Source organism: Macaca nemestrina, chromosome 10, assembly GCF_043159975.1.
Source record: "Macaca nemestrina isolate mMacNem1 chromosome 10, mMacNem.hap1, whole genome shotgun sequence".
Classification (NCBI taxonomy): domain Eukaryota; kingdom Metazoa; phylum Chordata; class Mammalia; order Primates; family Cercopithecidae; genus Macaca; species Macaca nemestrina.
The window spans coordinates 19,297,039-19,318,441 of NC_092134.1; the positions used below are offsets into that span (position 1 = coordinate 19,297,039).

General features: G+C 49.4%; 1 protein-coding gene across 1 annotated transcript in view; it reads left to right on the forward strand.

Moving 5' to 3' along the window:
• Positions 1 to 21,403, forward strand: part of LOC105493362 (RNA binding motif protein 19) — a 142,705-nt gene that overhangs the window by 19,428 nt on the left and 101,874 nt on the right. The window contains exons 12-17 of the mRNA XM_071071012.1: positions 414 to 535; positions 958 to 1,054; positions 4,462 to 4,572; positions 6,772 to 6,972; positions 10,060 to 10,189; positions 19,933 to 20,108. Coding sequence (XP_070927113.1) covers positions 414 to 535; positions 958 to 1,054; positions 4,462 to 4,572; positions 6,772 to 6,972; positions 10,060 to 10,189; positions 19,933 to 20,108 — 837 coding nt within the window. The remainder of the gene's footprint in view (positions 1 to 413; positions 536 to 957; positions 1,055 to 4,461; positions 4,573 to 6,771; positions 6,973 to 10,059; positions 10,190 to 19,932; positions 20,109 to 21,403) is intronic.

The window sequence follows — 21,403 nt, forward strand, 5'->3', positions numbered from 1 at the left end:
CCAGGCTACCTCATCCTCACCCGTTTTCCTTTGCTCGTTCATTCATTTATTCATGATTTCTTGACCCCCTTGTTGCCATCAGGCCAGACCTGGCCCCCCGGCGTGAAGCTCACATTCTCACTCACCGGTGCAGGGACAGGATGCGATGCAGGCTTGAGGGGCGGGGAGAGGGCTGCAGGTGCGGGTTATACACTGATCGAAGTTTTCCTGTGTGTAGCTGTGTCAGGTGGCCTCCTTACAACATCGAGTCCCTGTGTCAGGTGGGAAGAGAGTGGTTACGTACCTGACCTCTCTCCCGCCGTCTGATCAGTGCCGGGTCCGCCTTACTCGTGGCAGAAGCCAACATCCTCCACCAGGAAGCACGGCTTAAAGGCAGGGTTTCTGTTTACTCCCTTCCTGTCATCCCCGTCCAGGGCAGGATGCTCCACGTGTTACCATCCACCATCAAGAAGGAAGCCAGCGAGGACGCCAGTGCCCTGGGATCGTCATCCTACAAGAAAAAGAAGGAGGCCCAGGACAAAGCCACCAGCACTAGGTCCTCAGTGTCCCTGAAGCTGCTGAGCCCCAACCCCGACCGTCTACCATCCTCACCCTGTGCTTTCTAAGCTGCCTGGGTCTTCTGACTCCTGATGAGTTTAGTTCATACCTTACCAAGCTTCAGTTTTCTCATCTGTAAAATCGGAGAATGATAGTAGTGCCTTACTTTTGTGGTGCTGTAAGGTTTCAATGAGTGAATGTATGTGAAGTTCTTAGTCCCTGACACAGATGAAGCACTGCTAGGGATGGTCCCTGTCATCGGGTTGTCTTCAGGCCCTGTATATGTAGCCCATGATAGGGAAATTGGAGGAACGTAGAAAGGCAGGCCTAGGAGCCCATTTCTTACAGGATTCATGTCTGAGAGCAAGTTCCCCTCCTCCAGCTTGGTCTGATCTCCCTGTTCTGCCTCCTGCCTCTTAGCTCTCACAACTGGAACACATTATTCATGGGGCCGAATGCCGTGGCTGATGCCATCGCACAGAAGTACAACGCCACCAAGAGTCAAGTTTTTGACCATGTGAGTAAAGCCGACCAATCCTCTCTGGGATCTGGGCCAAACTGAAGGGGAGAAAGAACAGGAGGCACGTTGTGCTGCTGTCAGCTGTGAGGCTGGGGCCTCCAGGGCTTTCCTCTTGGGCCTTCCCAGAGGTCTCTGGAGTGGAAGGTGCTCTCCCAGCCGTCCCTTTGGAAACATCCCCAGCCAGCCTCTAGCCCTGGCTTCTCATGCCCTTGTGTGGAGCCACCCCAGAGAATGTGATTGACAGTAGTGTTGACAGGTGACATTCCTGAGCCTTCCACTGGGCCACAAGCATTAGTGCATGGTACTTCTCACAATGGCCATGTGAAGTAGGGGTTCTTGTATCCCACTGTGCAGATGAAGAAACCAAGACCCAGGGACACAATAACTTGTCCAAGGTCGCAGACTTGCAAAGAGGTGGAGGTGGGAGGACACCAGGTCTGGCCAGCTCCGGTGCCTTGGCTCTGAACCGTGTCTCACGATTTCCGCAGCCCAGGCAGCCCAGGTCTCTGAAGCCAGGGGAGGGGTCACTGGGTTCCGTTCCTCCTTCTCTCCCGAGTCTAGCCTTATTCCTTCTGAATTCTCCATCCATCCTGCTCCTCCACATCACATAGCTTTAAAAATCAACATGATGTTTTGATAGACATATAGATAGCGAAATACTTACCATAAGCTAGCCAATTCACATTTCCATCGTCTCACACTTGCCCTTTTTGTGTGTATGGCAAAAAACACCTAAAATCTACTACAAAAGATTTTGCTAGAAGCAGAGATCTCCAGTGTTAACTCTAGTCCTCATGTTGTGTGTTTATATTAGATCTCTAGACTTATGCTGCTGACATATCTGCTCTTTTTGCTTTGGATCCTATATGTGCTTTGTACCTTCTATAAAAGGATACTTTTTAAAAGGTATATTCAAGTAGGTGTGTGTGTGTGTATATATACATCTATATATATATATACACACACACACATTCTTATACACATATTTGTAATTTTTTTTTTATTTTTTTGAGACAAGTTGCTGTCACCCAGGCTGGAGTGCAGTGACATGACCATAGCTCATAGCTCACTGTAGCCTCCCAAATTCTTGGCTCAACCAATCCTCCCACCTCACTCTCCCGAGTGGCTAGGACTACAGATGCATGCCATCATGCCTAATTTATTTTTATTTTTGCAGCGATAGGGTCTCACTATGTTGCCCAGGCTGGTCTCAAACTTCTAGGCTCAAGTGATCATCCCACCTTGGCCTCCCAAAGTGTTGGGATTATAGGCAGGAGTCATATAAAGTATATTTTTATGTATATATAAAAATATATATATCAGTACAAAGTATACTTTATCTAAAGTACTTTGCAGAAAGCCTGAAAATACCCTGTTCTTTGTATATTTTGTATCCTCATACCTTCTTTTAAAATGCATGCATCTGGGCTGGGCACAGTGGCTCACACCTATAATTCCAGCACTTTGGAAGGCTGAGGCAGGCGGATCACTAGAGGTCAGGAGTTCAAGACCAGCCTGACTAGCATGGAGAAACCCCATCTCTACTAAAAATACAAAAATTAGCCTTGTGTGGTGGCACATGCCTGTAATCCCAGCTATTTGGGAGGCTGAGGCAAGAGAATCACTTGAACCCAGGAGGCAGGTTGCAATGAGTCGAGATCATGCCACTGCGCTCCAGCCCAGGCAACAGAGCGAGACTGTCTCAAAAAATAAACAAACAAAAAAACATGCATCTGGAGTTAGAGGCAGCTGAGTTCTTCCCAGGCAAACCTGGGAGTGTTTTTCATCAGATTAACAAAGGACATGGGTGGATTTGGCTCATAAGCTCCTTGCCCATTGCTGTCCACCAGGTACTGAAGGTCGGGGCTGTCCATTAGGGAATGTGAGCCACACGTGCAGTTGGAAATCATCTAGTGGCCACGTGTTTAAAAGGCTAAATGAAACAGGCAAAATTAATATTAATAATATATTTGATGTAACTCGGTTTATCCAAGATATTTTTGTTTGTTTGTTTGTTTCCGAGACAGAGTTTTGCTCTTGTTGCCCAGGCTGGAGTGCAACAGCATGATCTTGGCTCACCGAAACCTCTGCCTCTTGGGTTCAAGCAATTCTCCAGCCTCAGCCTCCCGAGTAGCTGGGATTGCAGGCATGCACTACCGCGCCTGGCTAATTTTGTATTTTTAGTAGAGACAGGGTTTCTCCATGTTGGTCAGGCTGGTCTCGAACTCCCGACCTCAGGTGATCTATCTGCCTCAGCCTCCCAAAGTGCTGGAATTACAGGCCTGAGCCACTGTGTCGTCCAAAATATTATAATTTCAACATATGCACAATGTTAAAAAAAATTATAAGCTATTATAGTCTTTTTTTCCTCACGGAATTCCGTGTGTGTTTTCCACGGAGAGCACTTTGGATGCATCGCATTGCATTTCACAGAATGAGTGACTCTGAGGAGCTTGTGGCACTGTGTTGGATGGCACAGCTTTAGACCCAGGCCAGCTGGGGGCCTGCAGCCGCTTCATATCCCCCGAGTACTCTGAGTTCTGGGAATGCAGCAACCCCCCAAAGAGGAGCAGTAAGGTTCCTGTGGTGCCTTCTGGTGAGCGAGAAGACACTGACACATTAGCAGAGGTGCAGTGCAGCAGGCCTGGTAAGGACAGAGAACAGAAAAGCCAAGGGAGGGATGGGGTGTCACCGTGAGGCTGGACTGGTCAGCAACATGACACTTAAGCAGAAACCGAATGGAGCAAGGGAATGTGGGTAAGAGCCTTGGAGGCCAAGGTCAACAACTGCAGGATCCCTGCGGTGGGATGAGCTCAGCATGGGAGTGGCAGCAAAGACCCGTATGATGAGGGGAGGGAGACCCTGCAGGGGGACCCTGGGGTCCCGGATCTACTGTGTGAGACCTGGGAAGCCGGAGCCACTGGGGGCCAAGCACAGTGGCTCACACCTGTAATCCTGGCACTTTGGGAAGCTGAGGCAGGTGGATTGCTTTAAGCCCAGGAGTTCAAGACCAGCCTGGGCAATATGGTGAAACCCCATCCCATCTCTACAAAAAATATGAAAATGAGCTGGGTGTGGTGGCGTGTGTCTGTGGTCCCAGCTACTCAGGAGGCTGAGGTATGAAGATTGCATGAGTCTGGGAGATTGAAGCTGCAGTGAGCCATGAACACACCACTGCACTCCAGCCTGGGGGACAGATATGACAGAGTGAGACACTGTTTGTTTGTTTTTTTTTTAAAAAAAGGCACAGAGCCACTGGGGGCATCTGATCAATGTAGGAAGATGAGCAGCATCAGTGGAATCCATTTCCATCCCAGCCTCTTCTGCAGGCTGTTGGGAGATGGGAGGGCCAGCAAGTCACCTGGCCAACAGCCAACCAGGACTCTTCCTTTCCTCTCCCACAGGAGACCAAGGGCAGTGTGGCCGTGCGCGTGGCTCTCGGGGAGACCCAACTCGTCCAGGAAGTGCGGCGCTTTCTCATAGACAACGGGGTCAGCCTGGATTCCTTCAGCCAGGTGAGTGCTCTCGGCGGCACCAGCCAGCGGCCACTGGAGAGTCGGGAATGGCCTTTCCAGGGGAGACGCAGATGGATTTAAGGATCTGGCCTTCTAAGGACTATTACTGATTTCTAAATTGTCTCTAAAGAAAGGAAGAAATGTTACATGGGCTCAGACTAGTGGCCTATCTGACCCTGATGCTGTCTGTCCAGAGCCATAGGTCTGCCTCTAACCCCACAGTTCCCCCACACAGATCGGGACCCCCAACATCTCACTCCCCTACCCAGTGGCTTCCCAGAGCATCTGTTGTCTGTTCGGGGACTTTGACCCTTCTTGAACGTAGCAGGGAAGAGTCCAGCACCTCCATGCGCCTGTTCTCCGCGAAGTAGCAGGTCTTAGATTTATGGATGACTGCAGCTTAGAGGGCCCCTAAGACATCATGAGACCCCTTCATTTTACAATCTGGGATACCAACGCTCAGAGAGTGGGGAGGTGACTTACAAGGTCAAACAGTATTTGTGAGAGGAGCCTGGACTAAAACTCAGGGCTTCTGATTCCCAAAACAGCCCTTTCAGCAGCCTTCCCAGGCCTTAAATTTTTGCCTCAAGATGGATAAGGAGGATGGATGGATGAAGATGGATAGGGGATAGATGGATGAATGGATGGATGGATGGATGGATGGATGGATGGATGGAGGATGAATATGGATGGTGAATGAATGGATGGATCGACTGGATGGGTGGATGGATGGTGGATGAATATAGATGGTGGATGAATGAATGAATATAGATGGTGGATGAATGAATATAGATGATCGATGGATGGATGGATGGATGGATAGATAGACGGATAAAATAAATATACTAATAGCTAACATATATTAAGATTCACCAAAGCACTCTTCTAAGTTTACGTGTTTAATTGGCTCATTTCGTTCATATGGCCACCCTGTGAAAGCAGCAGTACTGTGCTTCCACTCTACAGAAGGAACCACAGTCACAGAGGGGTGAAGTCACTTCATAGCTCATAATGGCGGAACTGAATTTGAACACAGGCTTTCTGGCCCCAGAGTCTCTCTCTAACTGTAACACTGCAGCCTGAGTTGCACCTAAAAGGCCCACTGGTGCCCAGCCTTTCCCACCTGCAGATGGTTTTCACTCCCCTCACCTCACTCAATCTTCATATTAACCCTGTGTGGCCTCTATAAGATGGGTGTGACTGTTAGCCGATTTCGCAGATGAGAAAATTGAGGCCCACAGAAACAAGGTAATTGACCCAAAGTCTCAGGTTAAATTAGCAGCTGAGCTAAGACTTATTCCCAGATAGGCCATATGCCTAGATTTTTCCATTATATTTTATTGGCTCTTCTATTCTCCTCCAACATTACTTTTTAATAAAATTATTGCTAACGTTTTCAGAGTGCTCATATTGCATGTACTTTTACTAACCCTTTTAATGAAAACTTTTCCTAGAGCTATCCTGTGAAATAGATGCTCTGTCCTTGCTGTCGCTGCAGGAGCTGAAGCACAGTTAAATACATTTCTCAAGGCTGAATAGCTAGTCTTTTAGTTTGAATTCTCCCAGAAGCAGATTCTGACACAAGGATTCAAGGGCAAACAGTATTGGGGGCTGTGCAGAAAAGCCTGGTGAGAAAGGGATGCGGGGAAGGGGAGGAGCCCAGGGTGCAGAGTGCTGCTGCAGTCTGCTGCCCTGTGGGTGCCTGGAGCTCTGCCTAGGGGAAAGCCTGCGCGCTCATACCTCAGTCTCATCCCACCCAAGGACAAGGGGACCAGCAACTCCTGAGAGCTGAGGGCTGCTCCCAGGGGGCGTTAACTCTGCAGCACATTCTGCTGGCTGCACGTGGTAGCAGGTGGGTGGTCTGTAGTTCAGGAGCCTTGGTACTGAGATGCAGACCCCAGCCCCTGGAAGCCTAGGAAGGTGCAGCCCTGCTCACGAGTGGAGGAGGGGCTGGGATTTGATCCAGGAGCTCCAGCTTCAGGGCCCCAGGCCTTACCCGCCTCTGTAGAGCTGCCTGGCAGCCTTGCAACAAGGATCATGCCAGAGAGGTTGGTTCCTCCTGGGTCCATCTCCTAAGTGCCTGGTTGCTGAGGTTCCAAATGGAGAACCTCATCTGGAGACCCCCACAATCCCTGCTGGTGTCAGCTGGGGACCCTCCTCCCTCCTGTGGTCCCACATGTGGGCATTTCCTCTCTGCAGGCTGCAGCAGAGCGAAGCAAGACTGTGATTCTGGTCAAGAACCTCCCGGCAGGCACCCTGGCGGCCGAGCTGCAGGAGACCTTCGGCCGTTTTGGCAGCCTAGGCCGCGTGCTGCTGCCAGAGGGTGGAATCACCGCCATCGTGGAGTTCCTGGAGCCCCTGGAGGCCCGCAGGGCCTTCAGGCATCTGGCCTATTCCAAGGTAGGGCTGCTGGAGACCCGGAGTCCATCTGGAGAAGGACCAGTGAGGGCTGCTTCAAGGGAGAGGGTGCACTGGACTGTGGATTCACAGATGTGGCACGTGGGAGCTCACGTGCCACTGGTCTGGATCATGGTTGAGTGTCATCCCTACCGCCTGAAAACCCATCTGGAAGGGAAGAATGGGAGAGGGAAGTTCTTTTTTTTTTTTTTTTTTGAGACAAAATCTCGCTCTGTCGCCCAGGCTGGAGTGCAGTGGCGCGATCTCTGCTCTCTGCAAGCTCCGCCTCCCGGGTTTACGCCATTCTCCTGCCTCAGCCTCCCAAGTAGCTGGGACTACAGGCGCCCGCCACCACGCCTGGCTAATTTTTTTGTATTTTTAATAGAGATGGGGTTTCACCGTGTTCACCAGGATGGTCTTGATCTCCTGACCTCGTGATCCACCCACCTCGGCCTCCCAAAGTGCAGGTGTGAGCCACCACACCCGGCCGGGAGAGGGAAGTTCTAAACCATCCTCCAGAAAGCATGCCTTGGTTCCTTGCCTGACTCTAGCTTTTCTTTGGCTTTCTTTACCCATGTTAATTTGGATTAACATTTTAATTTTAATTAAATGTGTTCATTCTTTTTTTAAAAAAATGTATTTTATTTATTTTTAAAGACATGATCTCTCTCACCCAGGCTACAGTGCAGTGGCGCCATCTTCGTTCGCTGCAGCCTCGAGCTCTGGGACTCAAGCAATCCTCCCTCCTCAGCCTCCCATGTAGCTGAGACTACAGGCGTGCACCACCATGCCTGGCTAATTTTTTTATTTTTTGTGGAGGGCAAATTTCTCGCTAATTTCTCTATTTTTGTAGAGAAAAAGTTCTCCCTATTTTGCCCAAGAATGAGCATTCTTGATGCTTTTGCAATCTTGTAGCTACAATGAGATGAATGAAAGTCATTTCTGTAGGTGGGGCTGTCTCCTGGTTCTTGGTTTAGAAAAAAGCCAACAGTTGTGTATTAGTTTGCTGGCTGCGGCTGTCATAACAAATTTTCACAAGCCAGTTGGCTTGAAACAACAGAAATAGATCGTCCCATGGTTCCAAAGGCCACAGTCTGAAATCAAGGTGTCAGCAGGGTTGTGCTTCCTCTGAAGGCTCTAGGGAGTCTGATCTGTGTCTCTTCCAGCTTCTGGTGGCTCCAGGGATCCCTGGCCCATGGCTGCATCATTCCAGTTTCTCCCTTCATCCTCACGTGGTATTTCCTCTTCTCCTCTTAGTCTTCCTCTGTATTTCTCTTAGAAGGACACTTGTCATTGGATTTAGGGTCTGCCTGGATAATGCAAGATGATCTCATCTCAAAATCTTTCACTTAATGAAATTTGGGAAGATACTTTTTCCAAACAAGGGCGCATTCGTGGGTTCTAGGGGTTCAAGACATAGACATACCCTGTGGGGCCACTGCAAGTGTTTTCTGTTTATACGGCACTTTAGCACTTTGCAGACCTTGGTCTCCCCCAGCAATTCTGAGAGATAGGTATTCGTGTCCCCCCAGCAATTCTGAGAGATAGATATTCATGTCCCCCAGCAATTCTGAGAGATAGATATTCATGTCCCCCAGCAATTCTGAGATAGATATTCATGTCCCCCAGCAATTCTGAGAGATAGATATTCATGTCCCCCAGCAATTCTGAGAGATAGATATTCATGTCCCCCAGCAATTCTGAGAGATAGATATTCATGTCCCCCAATAATTCTGAGAGATAGATATTCATGTCCCCCAGCAATTCTGAGAGATAGATATTCATGTCCCCCAATAATTCTGAGAGATAGATATTCATGTCCCCCAATAATTCTGAGAGATAGATATTCATGTCCCCATTTTGCTGGCGAGGAAATGATTTCTCATTCTCTGCCACTTTAACCCCATAATAGTGTTTAGCTTGGGACTCTGTGGTCACTAAGCTCTCAGGAAGTCAGTCTGTGCCTGAGCCATAAGAAAAATTATCTAGGTGGGGCCCCATGACTGAGATGTGAGCATCCTTTGGAATGTGACACCATCCTTTCTTCCTTCTGCTTTGGGAGGACATGTCCACCACCAAAGGCTCTCTCTGTGTGAGCCACAGTTTGAGAGCACTGACTAGGTGAGGCCTCCTGTTTTGGGCGGTGTCTATTTCACCAACAAGAAGACTGCTGTCTTCATTTTGCACATATGGAAACTGATGGCCTCTCTGATGCCCTGGCCCACAATCGCACAGCTCAGTGTGATGCAGCTCGCTGTCTGCACACCAGTCTGTTTCACTCTGAAGCATGTGTATGTTTCTGAAACATAACTAATTTGCAAGGCTTTCATGGAGTATGAAATTTGAAAAGATTCAAAAAGGGCATTTGTTGACAAGTCTCGCTCCCAGCCTGTCCTGCAGCTCCCCAGTGGCCGCCTAATGAGGCAGGTGTCATCAGTGTCTTGTTTATCACCCCCCGGCTCCCCCTTTTTTTTTTTTTTAAGAGACAGGATTTCCCTGGAGTACAGTGGTGGAATCCTAGCTCACGGCAGCCTCAAACTCCTGAGCTCAAGGGATCCTCCCACCTCAGCTTCCTGAGTAGCTACAGGTGTGTGCCACTATGCCCAACTATCCTTTTAAAAAAATAACATCTGCATGCACACACACGCGCATGCGTATACAGGTGTTGCCCGTGGTTATATGCACATAGAGAGAAAGTGTGTTCTCTTAATGGGTATTTCACACTTCCTCCTGGAGAGCTGCACTTTACCAGTGATGTGCTCTCTCCTCGTCCCACTCCCATCTAAAGTATAAAACTTTAGCGTTTCATACTCTGGAAAAAACACAAAGAGGGCCTTGGAGCTGCCGTATGTCTGGTGGCAACAGAGACTAAAGCCTCTCTCCTGTACCCTGAGATGCAGCACGGGGGCGAGTGTTGTCCTCAGGGAGTAGACAGCAGTCAGGGCTCTGGGCTGGGCTCCTTCCGGCTCCATTCTTGGGTGAATTGCCCACCCTCTGTGACCGTTGGGCTGTGATCTGCATGGGACTGAGTCCCTCCCTAGCAGTGTGTTGTAATGAGGACCCACAGGGCCATCACTCTTGTCTCTGCAGTTCCACCATGTCCCCCTGTATCTGGAGTGGGCTCCAGTTGGCGTCTTCTCCGGCGCAGCCCCACAGAAGAAAAAGCTCCAAGACACACCTTTGGAACCTGCGGAAAAGGATGAAGCAGAGCCAGAAACAGGTAAGAGCTGAGTCTGAGACCAGGATGCCTTGGGATAACAGGTGAGGGAAAGGAGGAGGGTGAGGGGCAGCGGGAAGTTTCTCATCAAGCCTCTGGTTTAAAATTCTTTGTTCATGCTAGAGACTAGTGGGGCTCAGACTCAGATTTTATGGGCATGTCCTGTAAAAACCAGTGTCAAAATTATGGATGCAGCATGCTTTTAGTTTGTCAATTAAAGCTTGTAGGGGAAAAAAACTATAATCTATTAACAAGGATTCAAAGCAGAGCAAGTGTAAACAACCTTCCTATTTCAAAGACGGGCCAGAATGGCTCATGGGGGAGGGTGGCTGGTACGGGAGATACTTATTCTCATGTCCTTGGAGTGGCAGTGCCCTCTGATGTCCAGTGACTGCAAAGGCAGGAAAGGAAGGGGAAGCCGTGGCCCCTGGGGGCCAGAGAGCACAGCCCCCACCCCCTGGCTAATGCTTCCTAGCTGGGGAAAGGGGTATCATTGGACTTTGGGACCGGGCAGTACTTTCTTGTCAGGACTGCTTTGCAAATCACAAGACATTTCACATCCCTGGCCTGTGCCTCTGAGTGTCATGAGTGCCCCCTGTCCTTGTGACAACCTGGAACACCCCCATGCTTTCCTAGATGCCCACAGTGGGCAGTGTAGCCCCCGCATTGAGGACCTCGTAGTCTGAGAACCATGACCACATCTTAGAAGCCAAGACGAACAGGACCATGGTCATTCTATCTAGATGTTAAGATTTTCCTTGTCAGTAGTAACCACTCCCCTATACACACCCACATTACAGCAACCAGTTGTTTAATTTATTAAAATAAGGATGTTAAAAAAAAAAACAAAGTAGTAAGTCCTTAGCTACTCTCTCCTTTGTTCTCGTATTTTTTTTTTTATAAGGACATTTCATAGTTTAAAAAAAAAAATAGTTGGGGAGCAACATTCTCAGATTTAAGATTTTTTTTTTTTTTTTTGGGACAGAGTCTTGCTCTGTTGCCCAGGCTGGAGTGCACGATCTCGGCTCACTGCAACCTCTACCTCCTGGGTTCAAGCAATTCTCCTGCCTCAGCCTCCCGAGTAGCTGGGACTACAGGCGCCCGCCACCACACCTGGCTAGTATTTTTGTATTTTTAGTAGAGACAGGGTTTCACCATATTGGCCAGGCTGGTCTGGAATTCCTGGCCTCAAGTGATCTGCCTGCCTCAGCCTCCCAAAGTGCTGGGATTACAGGCATAAGCCACCATGCCCAGTCTAAGATTTTAATCAAATAGACTTTGCTGTACCTAACCTCCCCTGCCCTGTCCGCATTTCTCATTTCCGTGTTTCACTGTGGATCTTCAGGACTGGCTCAGCCAGCGCAAGGCATTTAGAAGTGCTGGTCTGGAGGCCTGTTTCAGTCAGGAAGCAAAATCCTTCAGTCCCTTTGCGGTGTGAGGACCCAGAAGCATCCCCTGTCGTTGGGGTTAATGATGATTGGCATAAACCTTGTGAAAACCTGTCTCCTGCTCCTGCTCGTTTATGAGTTAGCTCTCTCCACTCCATTTGGATCAGGGTCTCCTTCAAAACCTGTGCTTGCTCCCATCAAAACAAAATTCTCTTTATGTCATCCTGGCTTGTTCTTCACTGTCTCCCCCAAATCACAGCTGCCTTGGTTTTCAGTTCAGTTACTACCCTTGAACCTAAGTAATGTGTTTTTTTGGCCCAAAGCAAGTTCTCCTTCGAAACACAGAGATCATCCAGGACTGAGCGGCACTGAAATCAAATCCGGAGGAGGCCTCTTCCTGCAGCCTTGGGTGGCAACAGGAGGCAGGCGGGGGACACGTGGTGCCTCCCAAGGTGACCGCTTCCACCAGGCTTTTCATTTCCTTGTGTCCTGGGGATTCTCCCTGTCTGCTGTCTCCTTTGTTCTGTAACACTTGTCACAATTTCTATTTATTCTGTTTGTTTGTTACTCGTATTTGTTCCCTATCTATCTCAGCCAGACGTTGAGTTGTGAAGGCAGGGAGTGGGGCGCTCTCCTTCACTGCCCGGTACCGAGCACCCCGGGAGGCGCAGGCATAGGGAAGCTCGGTTCACAGGTGTCAAGGGAGTGAGTGAACGCAGGAGAATCTGCCTCTTTGTCCCTTGGAAAGATGGGGCTGGGTCATACTTGTCTTTCTCCCAAGCCTCTGGCACATAGTAGAAGCTTAGTTAGGTTTGAACGTTTGGTTTTGGTTTTTAGCCCTGCCTCAGAACACAGTGGTGACAGTAATACCATCTATCAGAATAATAGTGGGGGCTCCCATTTGTCCCCACCCGCACAAATGGCCCTTTATTTTATTTCAAATGCTCATCACTTCCTGGAATTGTGTCATGAATGGGTTCCTTTCCCTGGTGTTGCTCTGTCTGACTCTGCCCCTGGAATGGCCACTCCACACGCCGAGAGCCCGCTGACCTTGCTCATGGCAGTATCCTAGCACCCAGGAATGTGCCCCCGTGGCTGGTAGTGATCAGGAAGTGCGTGTGAGCGAACCCAAGAGCAAAAGCAGCAGTTATGCCATGCCGGGCATGGTTCTAAGCCCTTGGCGTCCTCATCATGTACGGCCTAGAGCTCCTGGAGAAATGGCCCTGAGATTTCCAGTAAGCAGCCACTCTGTGACTGGACAAACCACCTGCCTCTCTGAGGCTCAGTTTCCATATCTGTAAAATGGGTGTTGTATCTGCCCCGGCCCCCGAGGGCGTGGTGGGATGTCACATGCACATTACCAGTCTTCTGCTGCTGTTGGTGACCGAGTAATATAAATCACAGTGCATTTTGAGAGGCTGAGGCAGGAGGATCACTTGAGTCCAGAAGTTCAAGACAAGCCTGCACAACATGACAAAACCCCATTTCTACGAAAAATACAAAAATTAGCTGGGCGTGGTGGTGCATGCCTTGTTGTCCCAGCTACTCAGGAGGCTGAGTTTGGAGGATCACTTGAGCCTGGGAGATCGAGACTGCAGTGAGCCGAGATTATACCACTACACCCAGCCTGGGTGACAGAGCGAGACCCTATCTCAAAAATTAAATTTAGAAAAATATGTCACAGTGAATAGTCTTTAACTCACCATGGGCACCAGCCCTGAGCCAGCAGCCGAGCTGGGCGATCAAGATGGATACCACACAGATGCACAGACCCCCTTCCCCAGGAACTCCTGAGCTGTGGAGGACAATAGAGCTGTTGGGGGACAAGTGAGATGTCACAAGTAGTAATAGAAGTGGGCCCTGAGTACAGCAATGTCTGCAGCACAGCACAGGGTGTGTCGCGGAGATAGTATGCTGTGGTTTACCGTCAGAGTGTTTTCCCACCCCCTGCCCCGCGGGTCCCCCAGCTTTCTGGGTCTACATTGCAGGTTTGAGCATGTCCCCAACAGCCCCTACCTCCCAGAGGGGCTGCTTTCCAGGGCCTGACCATGACTCACACAAAGTAGGCCTTAGAGCCCGGCCGGCCGCCGGGCCTCCTTCGGCCCGGGAAGTTGTGCGTGTCTGTACTAATTCCAAGCCCTACTGCGTCCTGCGTCATTGGTGAATTCCCACAGAGCTGATCTCCAGGGCCTCCTCCTGCCCTCTCACTGCAGGCAGCCCGTGCACAGCCCCTCCTGGCTGGTGCTGTTCTTTTCACCTGCTCCTCCCCCACCCCCGCCCTCTTTGCATTGTTCTCGAAGCTTCACCAGATCCCCAACTCCCCCGTGGTATGAAGACAAGGAGGGCTGAGGGGGACTCAGCCAGCCCCCAAAGCCCTGGATTTTCTCAGGCTCCCAAGGAAGAAGAGTAGGAGGGGAGTGGACATAGCTTTTTTTTTTATTTTACCCCCTTCCTTTCTGCAATGCTCTCCTGTTCTCTGTACCAGTCTCGAGGGAGGGGGACAGCATGTTTTATCTCCCCACAACCAAGACCCTCACCTCCAGATAAAGGGCTCAGAGTGGGGGGAGGTCCTGAAAAGCTGCTTGCAACTGATAACAGTCTTTGCTGTCAGCTCCAGCGCCGAGAGCGGGGAAAGGGGAGGAGGCCGCAGTAAATTCTGTGGCCTGATTATAATAAAGCCCCATGTGGCGATGCGTGACTGGATTTGATTGTGCTAACTACAGATGGAAGCACATTTCCCCCTGCCTCTCCCAGCCCCCTCCAGCCCACCTTGCTTTTAGATCCTTCCCCTCACTCCCCCGCCCCCGGGCCCAACCCTGATTCCTGTCTCACTTCTTCCCTCTTTTTCTGGTTCCTGGTGATTTTGTTGGCAAACATCTGTTTGAGTTTCACAATACCTTATTTTTTTCTTTCCCATCTTTCTTTTGTCTCCTGACTTGGGGCCAGCAGCAGAAGTGCTTTTTAAAATGACGTTTGGCTTCATGACCTTGGCTCCTGGCTGTCTCCACGCCTCTCTGGACACAGCCTGGCCTGGTGACTCGGGGAGCAGAAGCTGACTGGCAGTGGCACCCAGCTGTGAACTCGGACGCCTGGCCTTGGCTGGCCTTCCTGGGAGCATGAAGCCAGCAGCTCACCCTGCAGGGAGAAGGGGAAGGAGGGCCGGGGGCTCCCCACACTGGGTTGTCTTACTTCTCACAGGGTTAGGGATTTCCAACATTTTCCCCTGGATTTCTCTCTCATCGAGGCCTGCTGGGCAGTGTGGGTAGCAGGGATGATATTAAGAACAAAACTGTTCTCTCGCAGCACTGAGTGCAGGCCCAGGCTCAGGTCTCACAGCCTGTTCTGCATTCATTCTCATCATCGTCCTGCAAGTAGGCACCATGATGGCCAGCCCCTTTTTAGATGGAAAGAAGGAAGCACAGAGTTTGCATGACTTGAGCAAGGTCACACATGTGGAGAGAGCTGGGATGTGACCTGAAGCCATCAACTCTGAGGCCTATGCTTTTACCTAAAACCCCACAGCTCCTCTTGATCACAGTAAGGGCTATTTCGTGATCGCTGTGTTCTAGGCACATGCCGAGTGCCCAACATACCCATCGTCCACAAGTAGATCTGTTCTGAGCCCAGTGCTGGAGATGCGGCGCCAACTGAGTCAGACTGGGTCCTGTCCTCAAGCTCTCCGTGTAGCTGGGGAGCACAGATAGAGGAGCAAACTGCTTCATACGGTGATGCCAGAACAGGACAGGGCTCTGAAAACAGGAAAGCAGAAGAATGGAACAGCGAGTGGCTGGGCCTGGGCTGGAGACTGCTTGAACTAGAGTGGACAGGATGAGCTCCCTGCGGGGAGGCTGTGTGAGAAGGAGCCAGGCCTGGGAAAGCAGCAGACCAGCAGAATAGGCAGAGGCCAGCAGGTGCAAAGGCCCCGTGGTAGGGAGCGGGGCTTGGCAGGCTCGACAACCAGAAAAGAGACCAGTGTGTTTAGAATGGAGGTGACAGGAGAGAAGGGAAAAGGGTAAGGGATGAAGTCAGGGAAAGTGGTGAGCCAGAGAGAGGGGCAGAGGGCACAGCAGCAAGGAGGCTCTTCAGTCATTCTGGTGAGGTGAGAGGTGATGGAGCCATGGCCTGGCATGTGGAGGAAGTAGTGGATACTTGCATTTCCAAACAGCCCAGCAAAGCGCAGGTGTATGAGGACTGCTGGCAAAGATAACAACTCTTCCCCCTTTGAAGCACACCGGCCACCGCTCATGGACCTAGGAGGCCGTGCTGAGGGCTGCTGGGCACTCCACATTGTTTCCCTTGTAAGACTTGGGAACTCCTGGAATGCCACGCTGGGGACTGGCTGGGTTCCAGGGCCTTGTGGGAGAGAGGGGGAAGGGCCATCATCTTTGTCAGTGGTCTGTATACACCTGTGTTTTGCTGGGTTTTGAAACAACCTATACAATACATCCTATACAATATACTCACATTAATTTACAGTTCATTTAAACTTCAAATGTAGATTTTACATTCCTTCTTGTTCATAATTATTATATCATCATCCTTTTAAAATTTGGTAATTGAGTTTACAGTCACTCACTGTTCTGTTTACCAATGTTCCTACAAATTAGTATGACTTTGGGGTTTTTGTTTGTGTATGTATTTTTGGTATCAGGGGAGAGGTGGTTTCCATAAACTCCATTTTATAAGGGTGCTGAGACAGCAGTGAAGTTACTCGCCCAGGGTCATGCAGCTAGGTTGTGGCAGGGCTGGGACTAGGCCTGCCCTCGTCTTCCAGGGCCCTTCTCCAGTAGATCTCTAAAGACCGTGATACCCTTGAATTGTTAGTTCTTCTAGGATCCAGGGCGAAGTTTCAGGTGTAGGGTGGTGGTTGCTATGAACGCAAGGTTCGGGGAAAGAACGGACATCTCCAGGGTCATCCAGAGCCTGCGCTGTTGGAGGAAAGGCAGACCCCTTTGAGAACATCTTTCATTTCAAGCTGGGTGTTCCTCCCGAAGGGGAGGGTAAGAGGCTGACTTATGGGAGGTTGGAGATGCCGGGTGAGCCCCATGCCAGGCCAGCTGCTCACCCAGATAATCAGTCTTCACCATCCTCACATTTCCCTCTTGTTCTTCCTGGGCTGGGGCTAAGGGCAGCTGATCTGCCAGGGAAGGGATCTATCCAATCCTGGTCTCAGCTCTGTTACTAAACCCAAACATCACACCTCCTCGGGCAGGTGCCTGGGCATTTAATGATGCCCTTTGTAGTACACCAGCCACCGCTCAGGGACCAGGGAGGCAGTGTGGAGTCAACTCCAGCCACGCTAAGGGGTGCTGGGCTCCCCGGGTTGTTACCCTTGTGAGACTTGGAACTCCTGGAATGCCACACTGGGCACTGGCTGGGTTCCAGGGCCTTGGGGGAGAAAGACAGAAGGGCATCTGCCAGTGCTCTGGGGCAGGCTAGATGCAGGGAGCACAGCACCGAGGTTTCAATGAGCTGGTGTACTTGTTGACTACTGCCTAATTCAAAAGTCACTTGCCATTAAGTTGCCAAGATTTAAAAACCACGGGATTTCCTCTGTAAAGCTGAATTTCCTGCTTCTCTTAATAGATCTGAATTCTGGCCACGCTAGGTTGACCTTTCTGTCAATTGGCCAGTGCCAAGAAGGGGCTGCTCCCTTAAAGTGGCCATGCGCCCTCTTGGTCACCATCCCCACTATGCTTTTTTCTATAAAATTTTTTTCCAGTCTTCCATGAACCTGTCTCATCAACCAGAAGGTGCCTGAGATTTCGGGTTCCGATGCGGCAGCCTCCAGAACTCTCCTTGGGCCCCCCGTTTTCTGTGATGTAGCTGCTGTGGTCATGAGTGAGACTGTACTCAGGGCATCCAACCATGTGCCTGGTGCATGGTAGGGGACCTCAATCAGTGTTCTTTCCTTTCTCCTTTAATCTCCAAGATGTCAAACGCCAAGGAGGGCCAGTGGGGTGGAAATATTCCCTGCTGAAGGTCATGGTTTTCATCTCCATTGAAGTTCTTGTCCAGGACCTGAAGTCTTAGCTGCCTTGCATAGCTTTAGTTCTCACCATTCGTGGTATTTTTTCCTCCAGCTTCGTTTGAAAGTTGGGTTTTGAGTACAAAGGGCCACACCATGGAATCTGTCTTGTTGGGTAAATTGTGTTAGTTTCTTGGTTGGGGGAGGAGCCTTTGTGTAGATTTCTTCTTTTTGTCCTGGTATCTGAGTCTCGACTCTGGGCTTACCAGAGGGAGGAAGGCAGTGTGTTCAACTGATGTTAAAGAGACAGGATTATCATGGTAGCTGTTTCTGTAAGGACTTAAAAGGGTTGTTTTATGACAAACTGGTCGAAGCTTAATTAGGACCTGAAAGCATTAGGTTTCCATCAGAAAGGGCACGACGGACAGAGGCATCTTTGGTGCTTGGCAGTGGGAGTGTGTGGGATGGAGCTGAACCCCGGAAAGCCCCCTTACATCATGCAGAAGTTTGAACTGTGCAAGTGAAGGTGTGAGTAGAAGAAGCAGGCTGTCTCCATCAGCTCCAGCCTACCCGCCCATGGAACCTCCAGGTGCCTCTGCCAGGCTAGGGTGCAGGGTTTAACTCTTAAGGGAGGTCACTGGTCATCTGCTTAGAAACATTGAGGGTGAGGGATGTGAAGGCACAGCCTGAGAACTGCTCTGAAGAATTGCTAAGACAGTCTGATTTCCTGGGGGATATGGGAATAGCTTCAGAAGCCTTGTCTTTGGAGGAGGAATTTGTCTCCAGGTCCTAATCATGTGACTTGGGGAAATTGGGGAGCTTGAAACGAATTGAACACATTTCCTCCTAAGATTTCTCAAAAGATCATGACACTGCCCTGTTCCAACTTCCTGAGGCTTCTGTCAGCTGAGAATGAAATCTACATGCTTAGGGGCACTGCAGCTAGCAGGTCTAGTCTCCCTGTTCCCAACTCCCTGAGCTGCAGCCACACACAGACAACACGCACGCAGACACACACACACACACAGACACACACACCCCTTGCTAACTCACAGCTTCATATTTGCTCTTTAGAGAACCTCTCTAAAGAGCCTCTCCCTAAAATGCTGTTCTTTCAGAGTAGGAGCGGCACGAAGTGCTAGCAGTGACAGGTTGAAATGACAACCATCCCTAATGCCATTCTCCAGAAATAAACCAGGAACACTTTATGCATCTCCTTCCTGTGATCCCTGTGTGTGTGTGTGTGTGTGTGTGTGTGTGTACACGCTTGTATGTTTTCTCATAAATGTGCAGATCGTGTTTTTTGTTTGTTTTTTGTTTTTGAGATGTAGTCTCACTCTGTCACCCAGGCTGGAGTGCAATGGCTTGATCACAGCAACCTCTGCCTCCCAGGTTCAGGCAATTCTTGTGCCTCAGCCTCCCGATTAGCTGGGATTATAGGTGCCCACCACCATGCCCGGCTAGTTTTTGTATTTTTAGTGGAGACAGGGTTTCACCATGTTGGCCAGGCTAGTCTTGAACTCCTGACCTCAAGTAATCTGCCCGCCTCAGCCACCCAGAGTGCTGGGATTACAGGCATGAGCCACTGCACCTGGCTTAGATCATGATTTAAATTACCTTGAACATTTTCTAAAATTACAGTATACACTTTTTTTAATATCTTAATTTTTCTCTAACTTTTTTGTGATGAGCTTTGTTGTGTGTCATTAAACGTTCTTTGGAAACGTCATTTTTAATGACTACATATTATTCCAGCTTTTGGTGGTTCTCTACCTTACCTAGTCTCTTGTTTGTGAACATCGAGTATTTCCAGTTTTTCCCTGTGATGCGTAACTCTGAATTTAATGTGTGTAGACAAAACCACACTTTTTGTGTATATGCTTCCTGAAGTAATGCATATGAGGGATTTTGATGGTATATAACATTCTTTAGGCTCAAGGGAGTAGTATTTAGACTCTTCCTAAGGTTTGCTCCCATCCTATAATTTTTGAAAAGTTTTAAGTTGCATTTTAGTTTGAAAGTTCACTAAGGGCTATTGTTTTGAGGAAAAATAACATTTTGCTTAGGCTTGTGATTTAGTAAAACAGTTCACATGGTAATTTATTTTGAAGTTCAAATTAGTGTGAGCTGGTCCTGTTTAGGCTCTGTTTGGGGGCTGTGTTTCGTATTCCTTTCTCTTTACAACATAGCAGGGGCAGGACTTTCTCTCTGTCTCAAGAGTTGCTGAAGCTCAGCACAAGTTGGGGATCCCAGTGCCCCTTTCTGCCACTGCCTGCAGAGGCAGAACCCCTTTACCTAGTAGGCTCTTTGCAGTTGGCCCCAGGGCTCTGGTGGGTTTGACATTATTTCATGGATTTGATGTTTTTGTCTTTGTTTTGATGGGGATTTAGTGCCTGATGGTGAAAGCCCAGAAGATGAAAATCCAACAGAGGAAGGAGTAGACAACTCTTCAGCAAACATGGAAGAGGAGGAGGAGGAAGAGGAAGAAGAAGAAGAGAGCCTCCCAGGGTGTACTCTGTTTATTAAGAATCTCAATTTTGACACAACAGAAGAGAAGCTGAAGGGAGTGAGTGGTTTCTCAGCCCAGCAGGGAGGAGTGTGGGATGGGAAACCCTAGTCTACTGATGTGGCTACTGCATTGATTCTGCCTTAAAACATGATGCGTGTTAATATGCACTTGGGGCAACAACCAGCACCACCTACTTGACCCCTTCTCCTGGGGTATCCAGTAGACAGCTCAACTGAAGACTAGAGCAGTAGCAAGGCTGGCCAGGGGGCCTGAGAAGGGCTACCACATATGCTTTGGAGACATACCAGAATCTCTAGGGAGACCGTGTAATATGAAGGCAATAGTTGTTTCTATGATGTAAACTACCCAAAAGTCAATGTCAGCACAATCCTCTCAGCTTGCTGGGAATAATGGAGAAGCCACGTCAATGAATGAGGGTCTGGGCCTGACCTGGAATCCCTGGATGGGGTGAGATTTTTGCATTTATGGGAAGAGGGAAGGGGATGAAAGGGCAGGGAGCTCCAAATAGAAGGTTGGTAAAAGCCAAATGAGGGCTGTGCTGAGTGAGGGCAGGGGGCTTCTAGAAGGAATTGGACCAGCAATCAGGAAACAACGGGGCCTCCAGTTCCAAAGAAGTGGGGTCTGCAAGCTCCCCTACTGTGTGGCACCTCCCTCAGGAGACCCTTTATTTCTAGAGACTGGGCTTGGCACAGAATAAACACTCAATGGGTTTTTCAGTTTTTTGTTTTGTTTTAATGAGTAACAACAGCAGGCTGATAGCCATCAACTTGTTCTGGGAAAGAAGCTGGCCATAAGAATGGACCTGATTGATTTCTAAAAATCCCTCTGAACCCTAAAATTCTATCATGGGGTCAAGAGAGAAGACAGTGTCCACTGAGCCTCAGGGGTAGGAACATGGTGGGCAGATGATACGGAGGCAAACGTTGGGGTGTGGTAGAGAGGCAGAGGGCCACAGCCCCTCTGTGACCCTCTGGCTCGGCCTCTGTGATGTGACTGTCCCTTTACCTATCAGAAGAGCGGCCCCAGCAGCAGAGATACCCTGACTAAAGCAGCAGCGTTTAAGGAGCTAAGATTTACCTTATTAAGCAAATGGAAACCCACCCTTAGACTTGCCTTTGGCTACTTCCTGGTTCCATTTTTGTTTTGCTTTGCTTTTAAACAGTGGCATGTGCTGGTAGCATCCAAAAGGTAGATAGATTTGAATATGTCAGATAGATTTGAATGTTAGTTTTATTTTTTTTCTGGTGCGGGTCTGGTATGGGAACATCATTATCCGGGATCATTGTTTCCTGGGAGATGCACGCAAACAGCAGCCCAAGAGCATCCTCTGA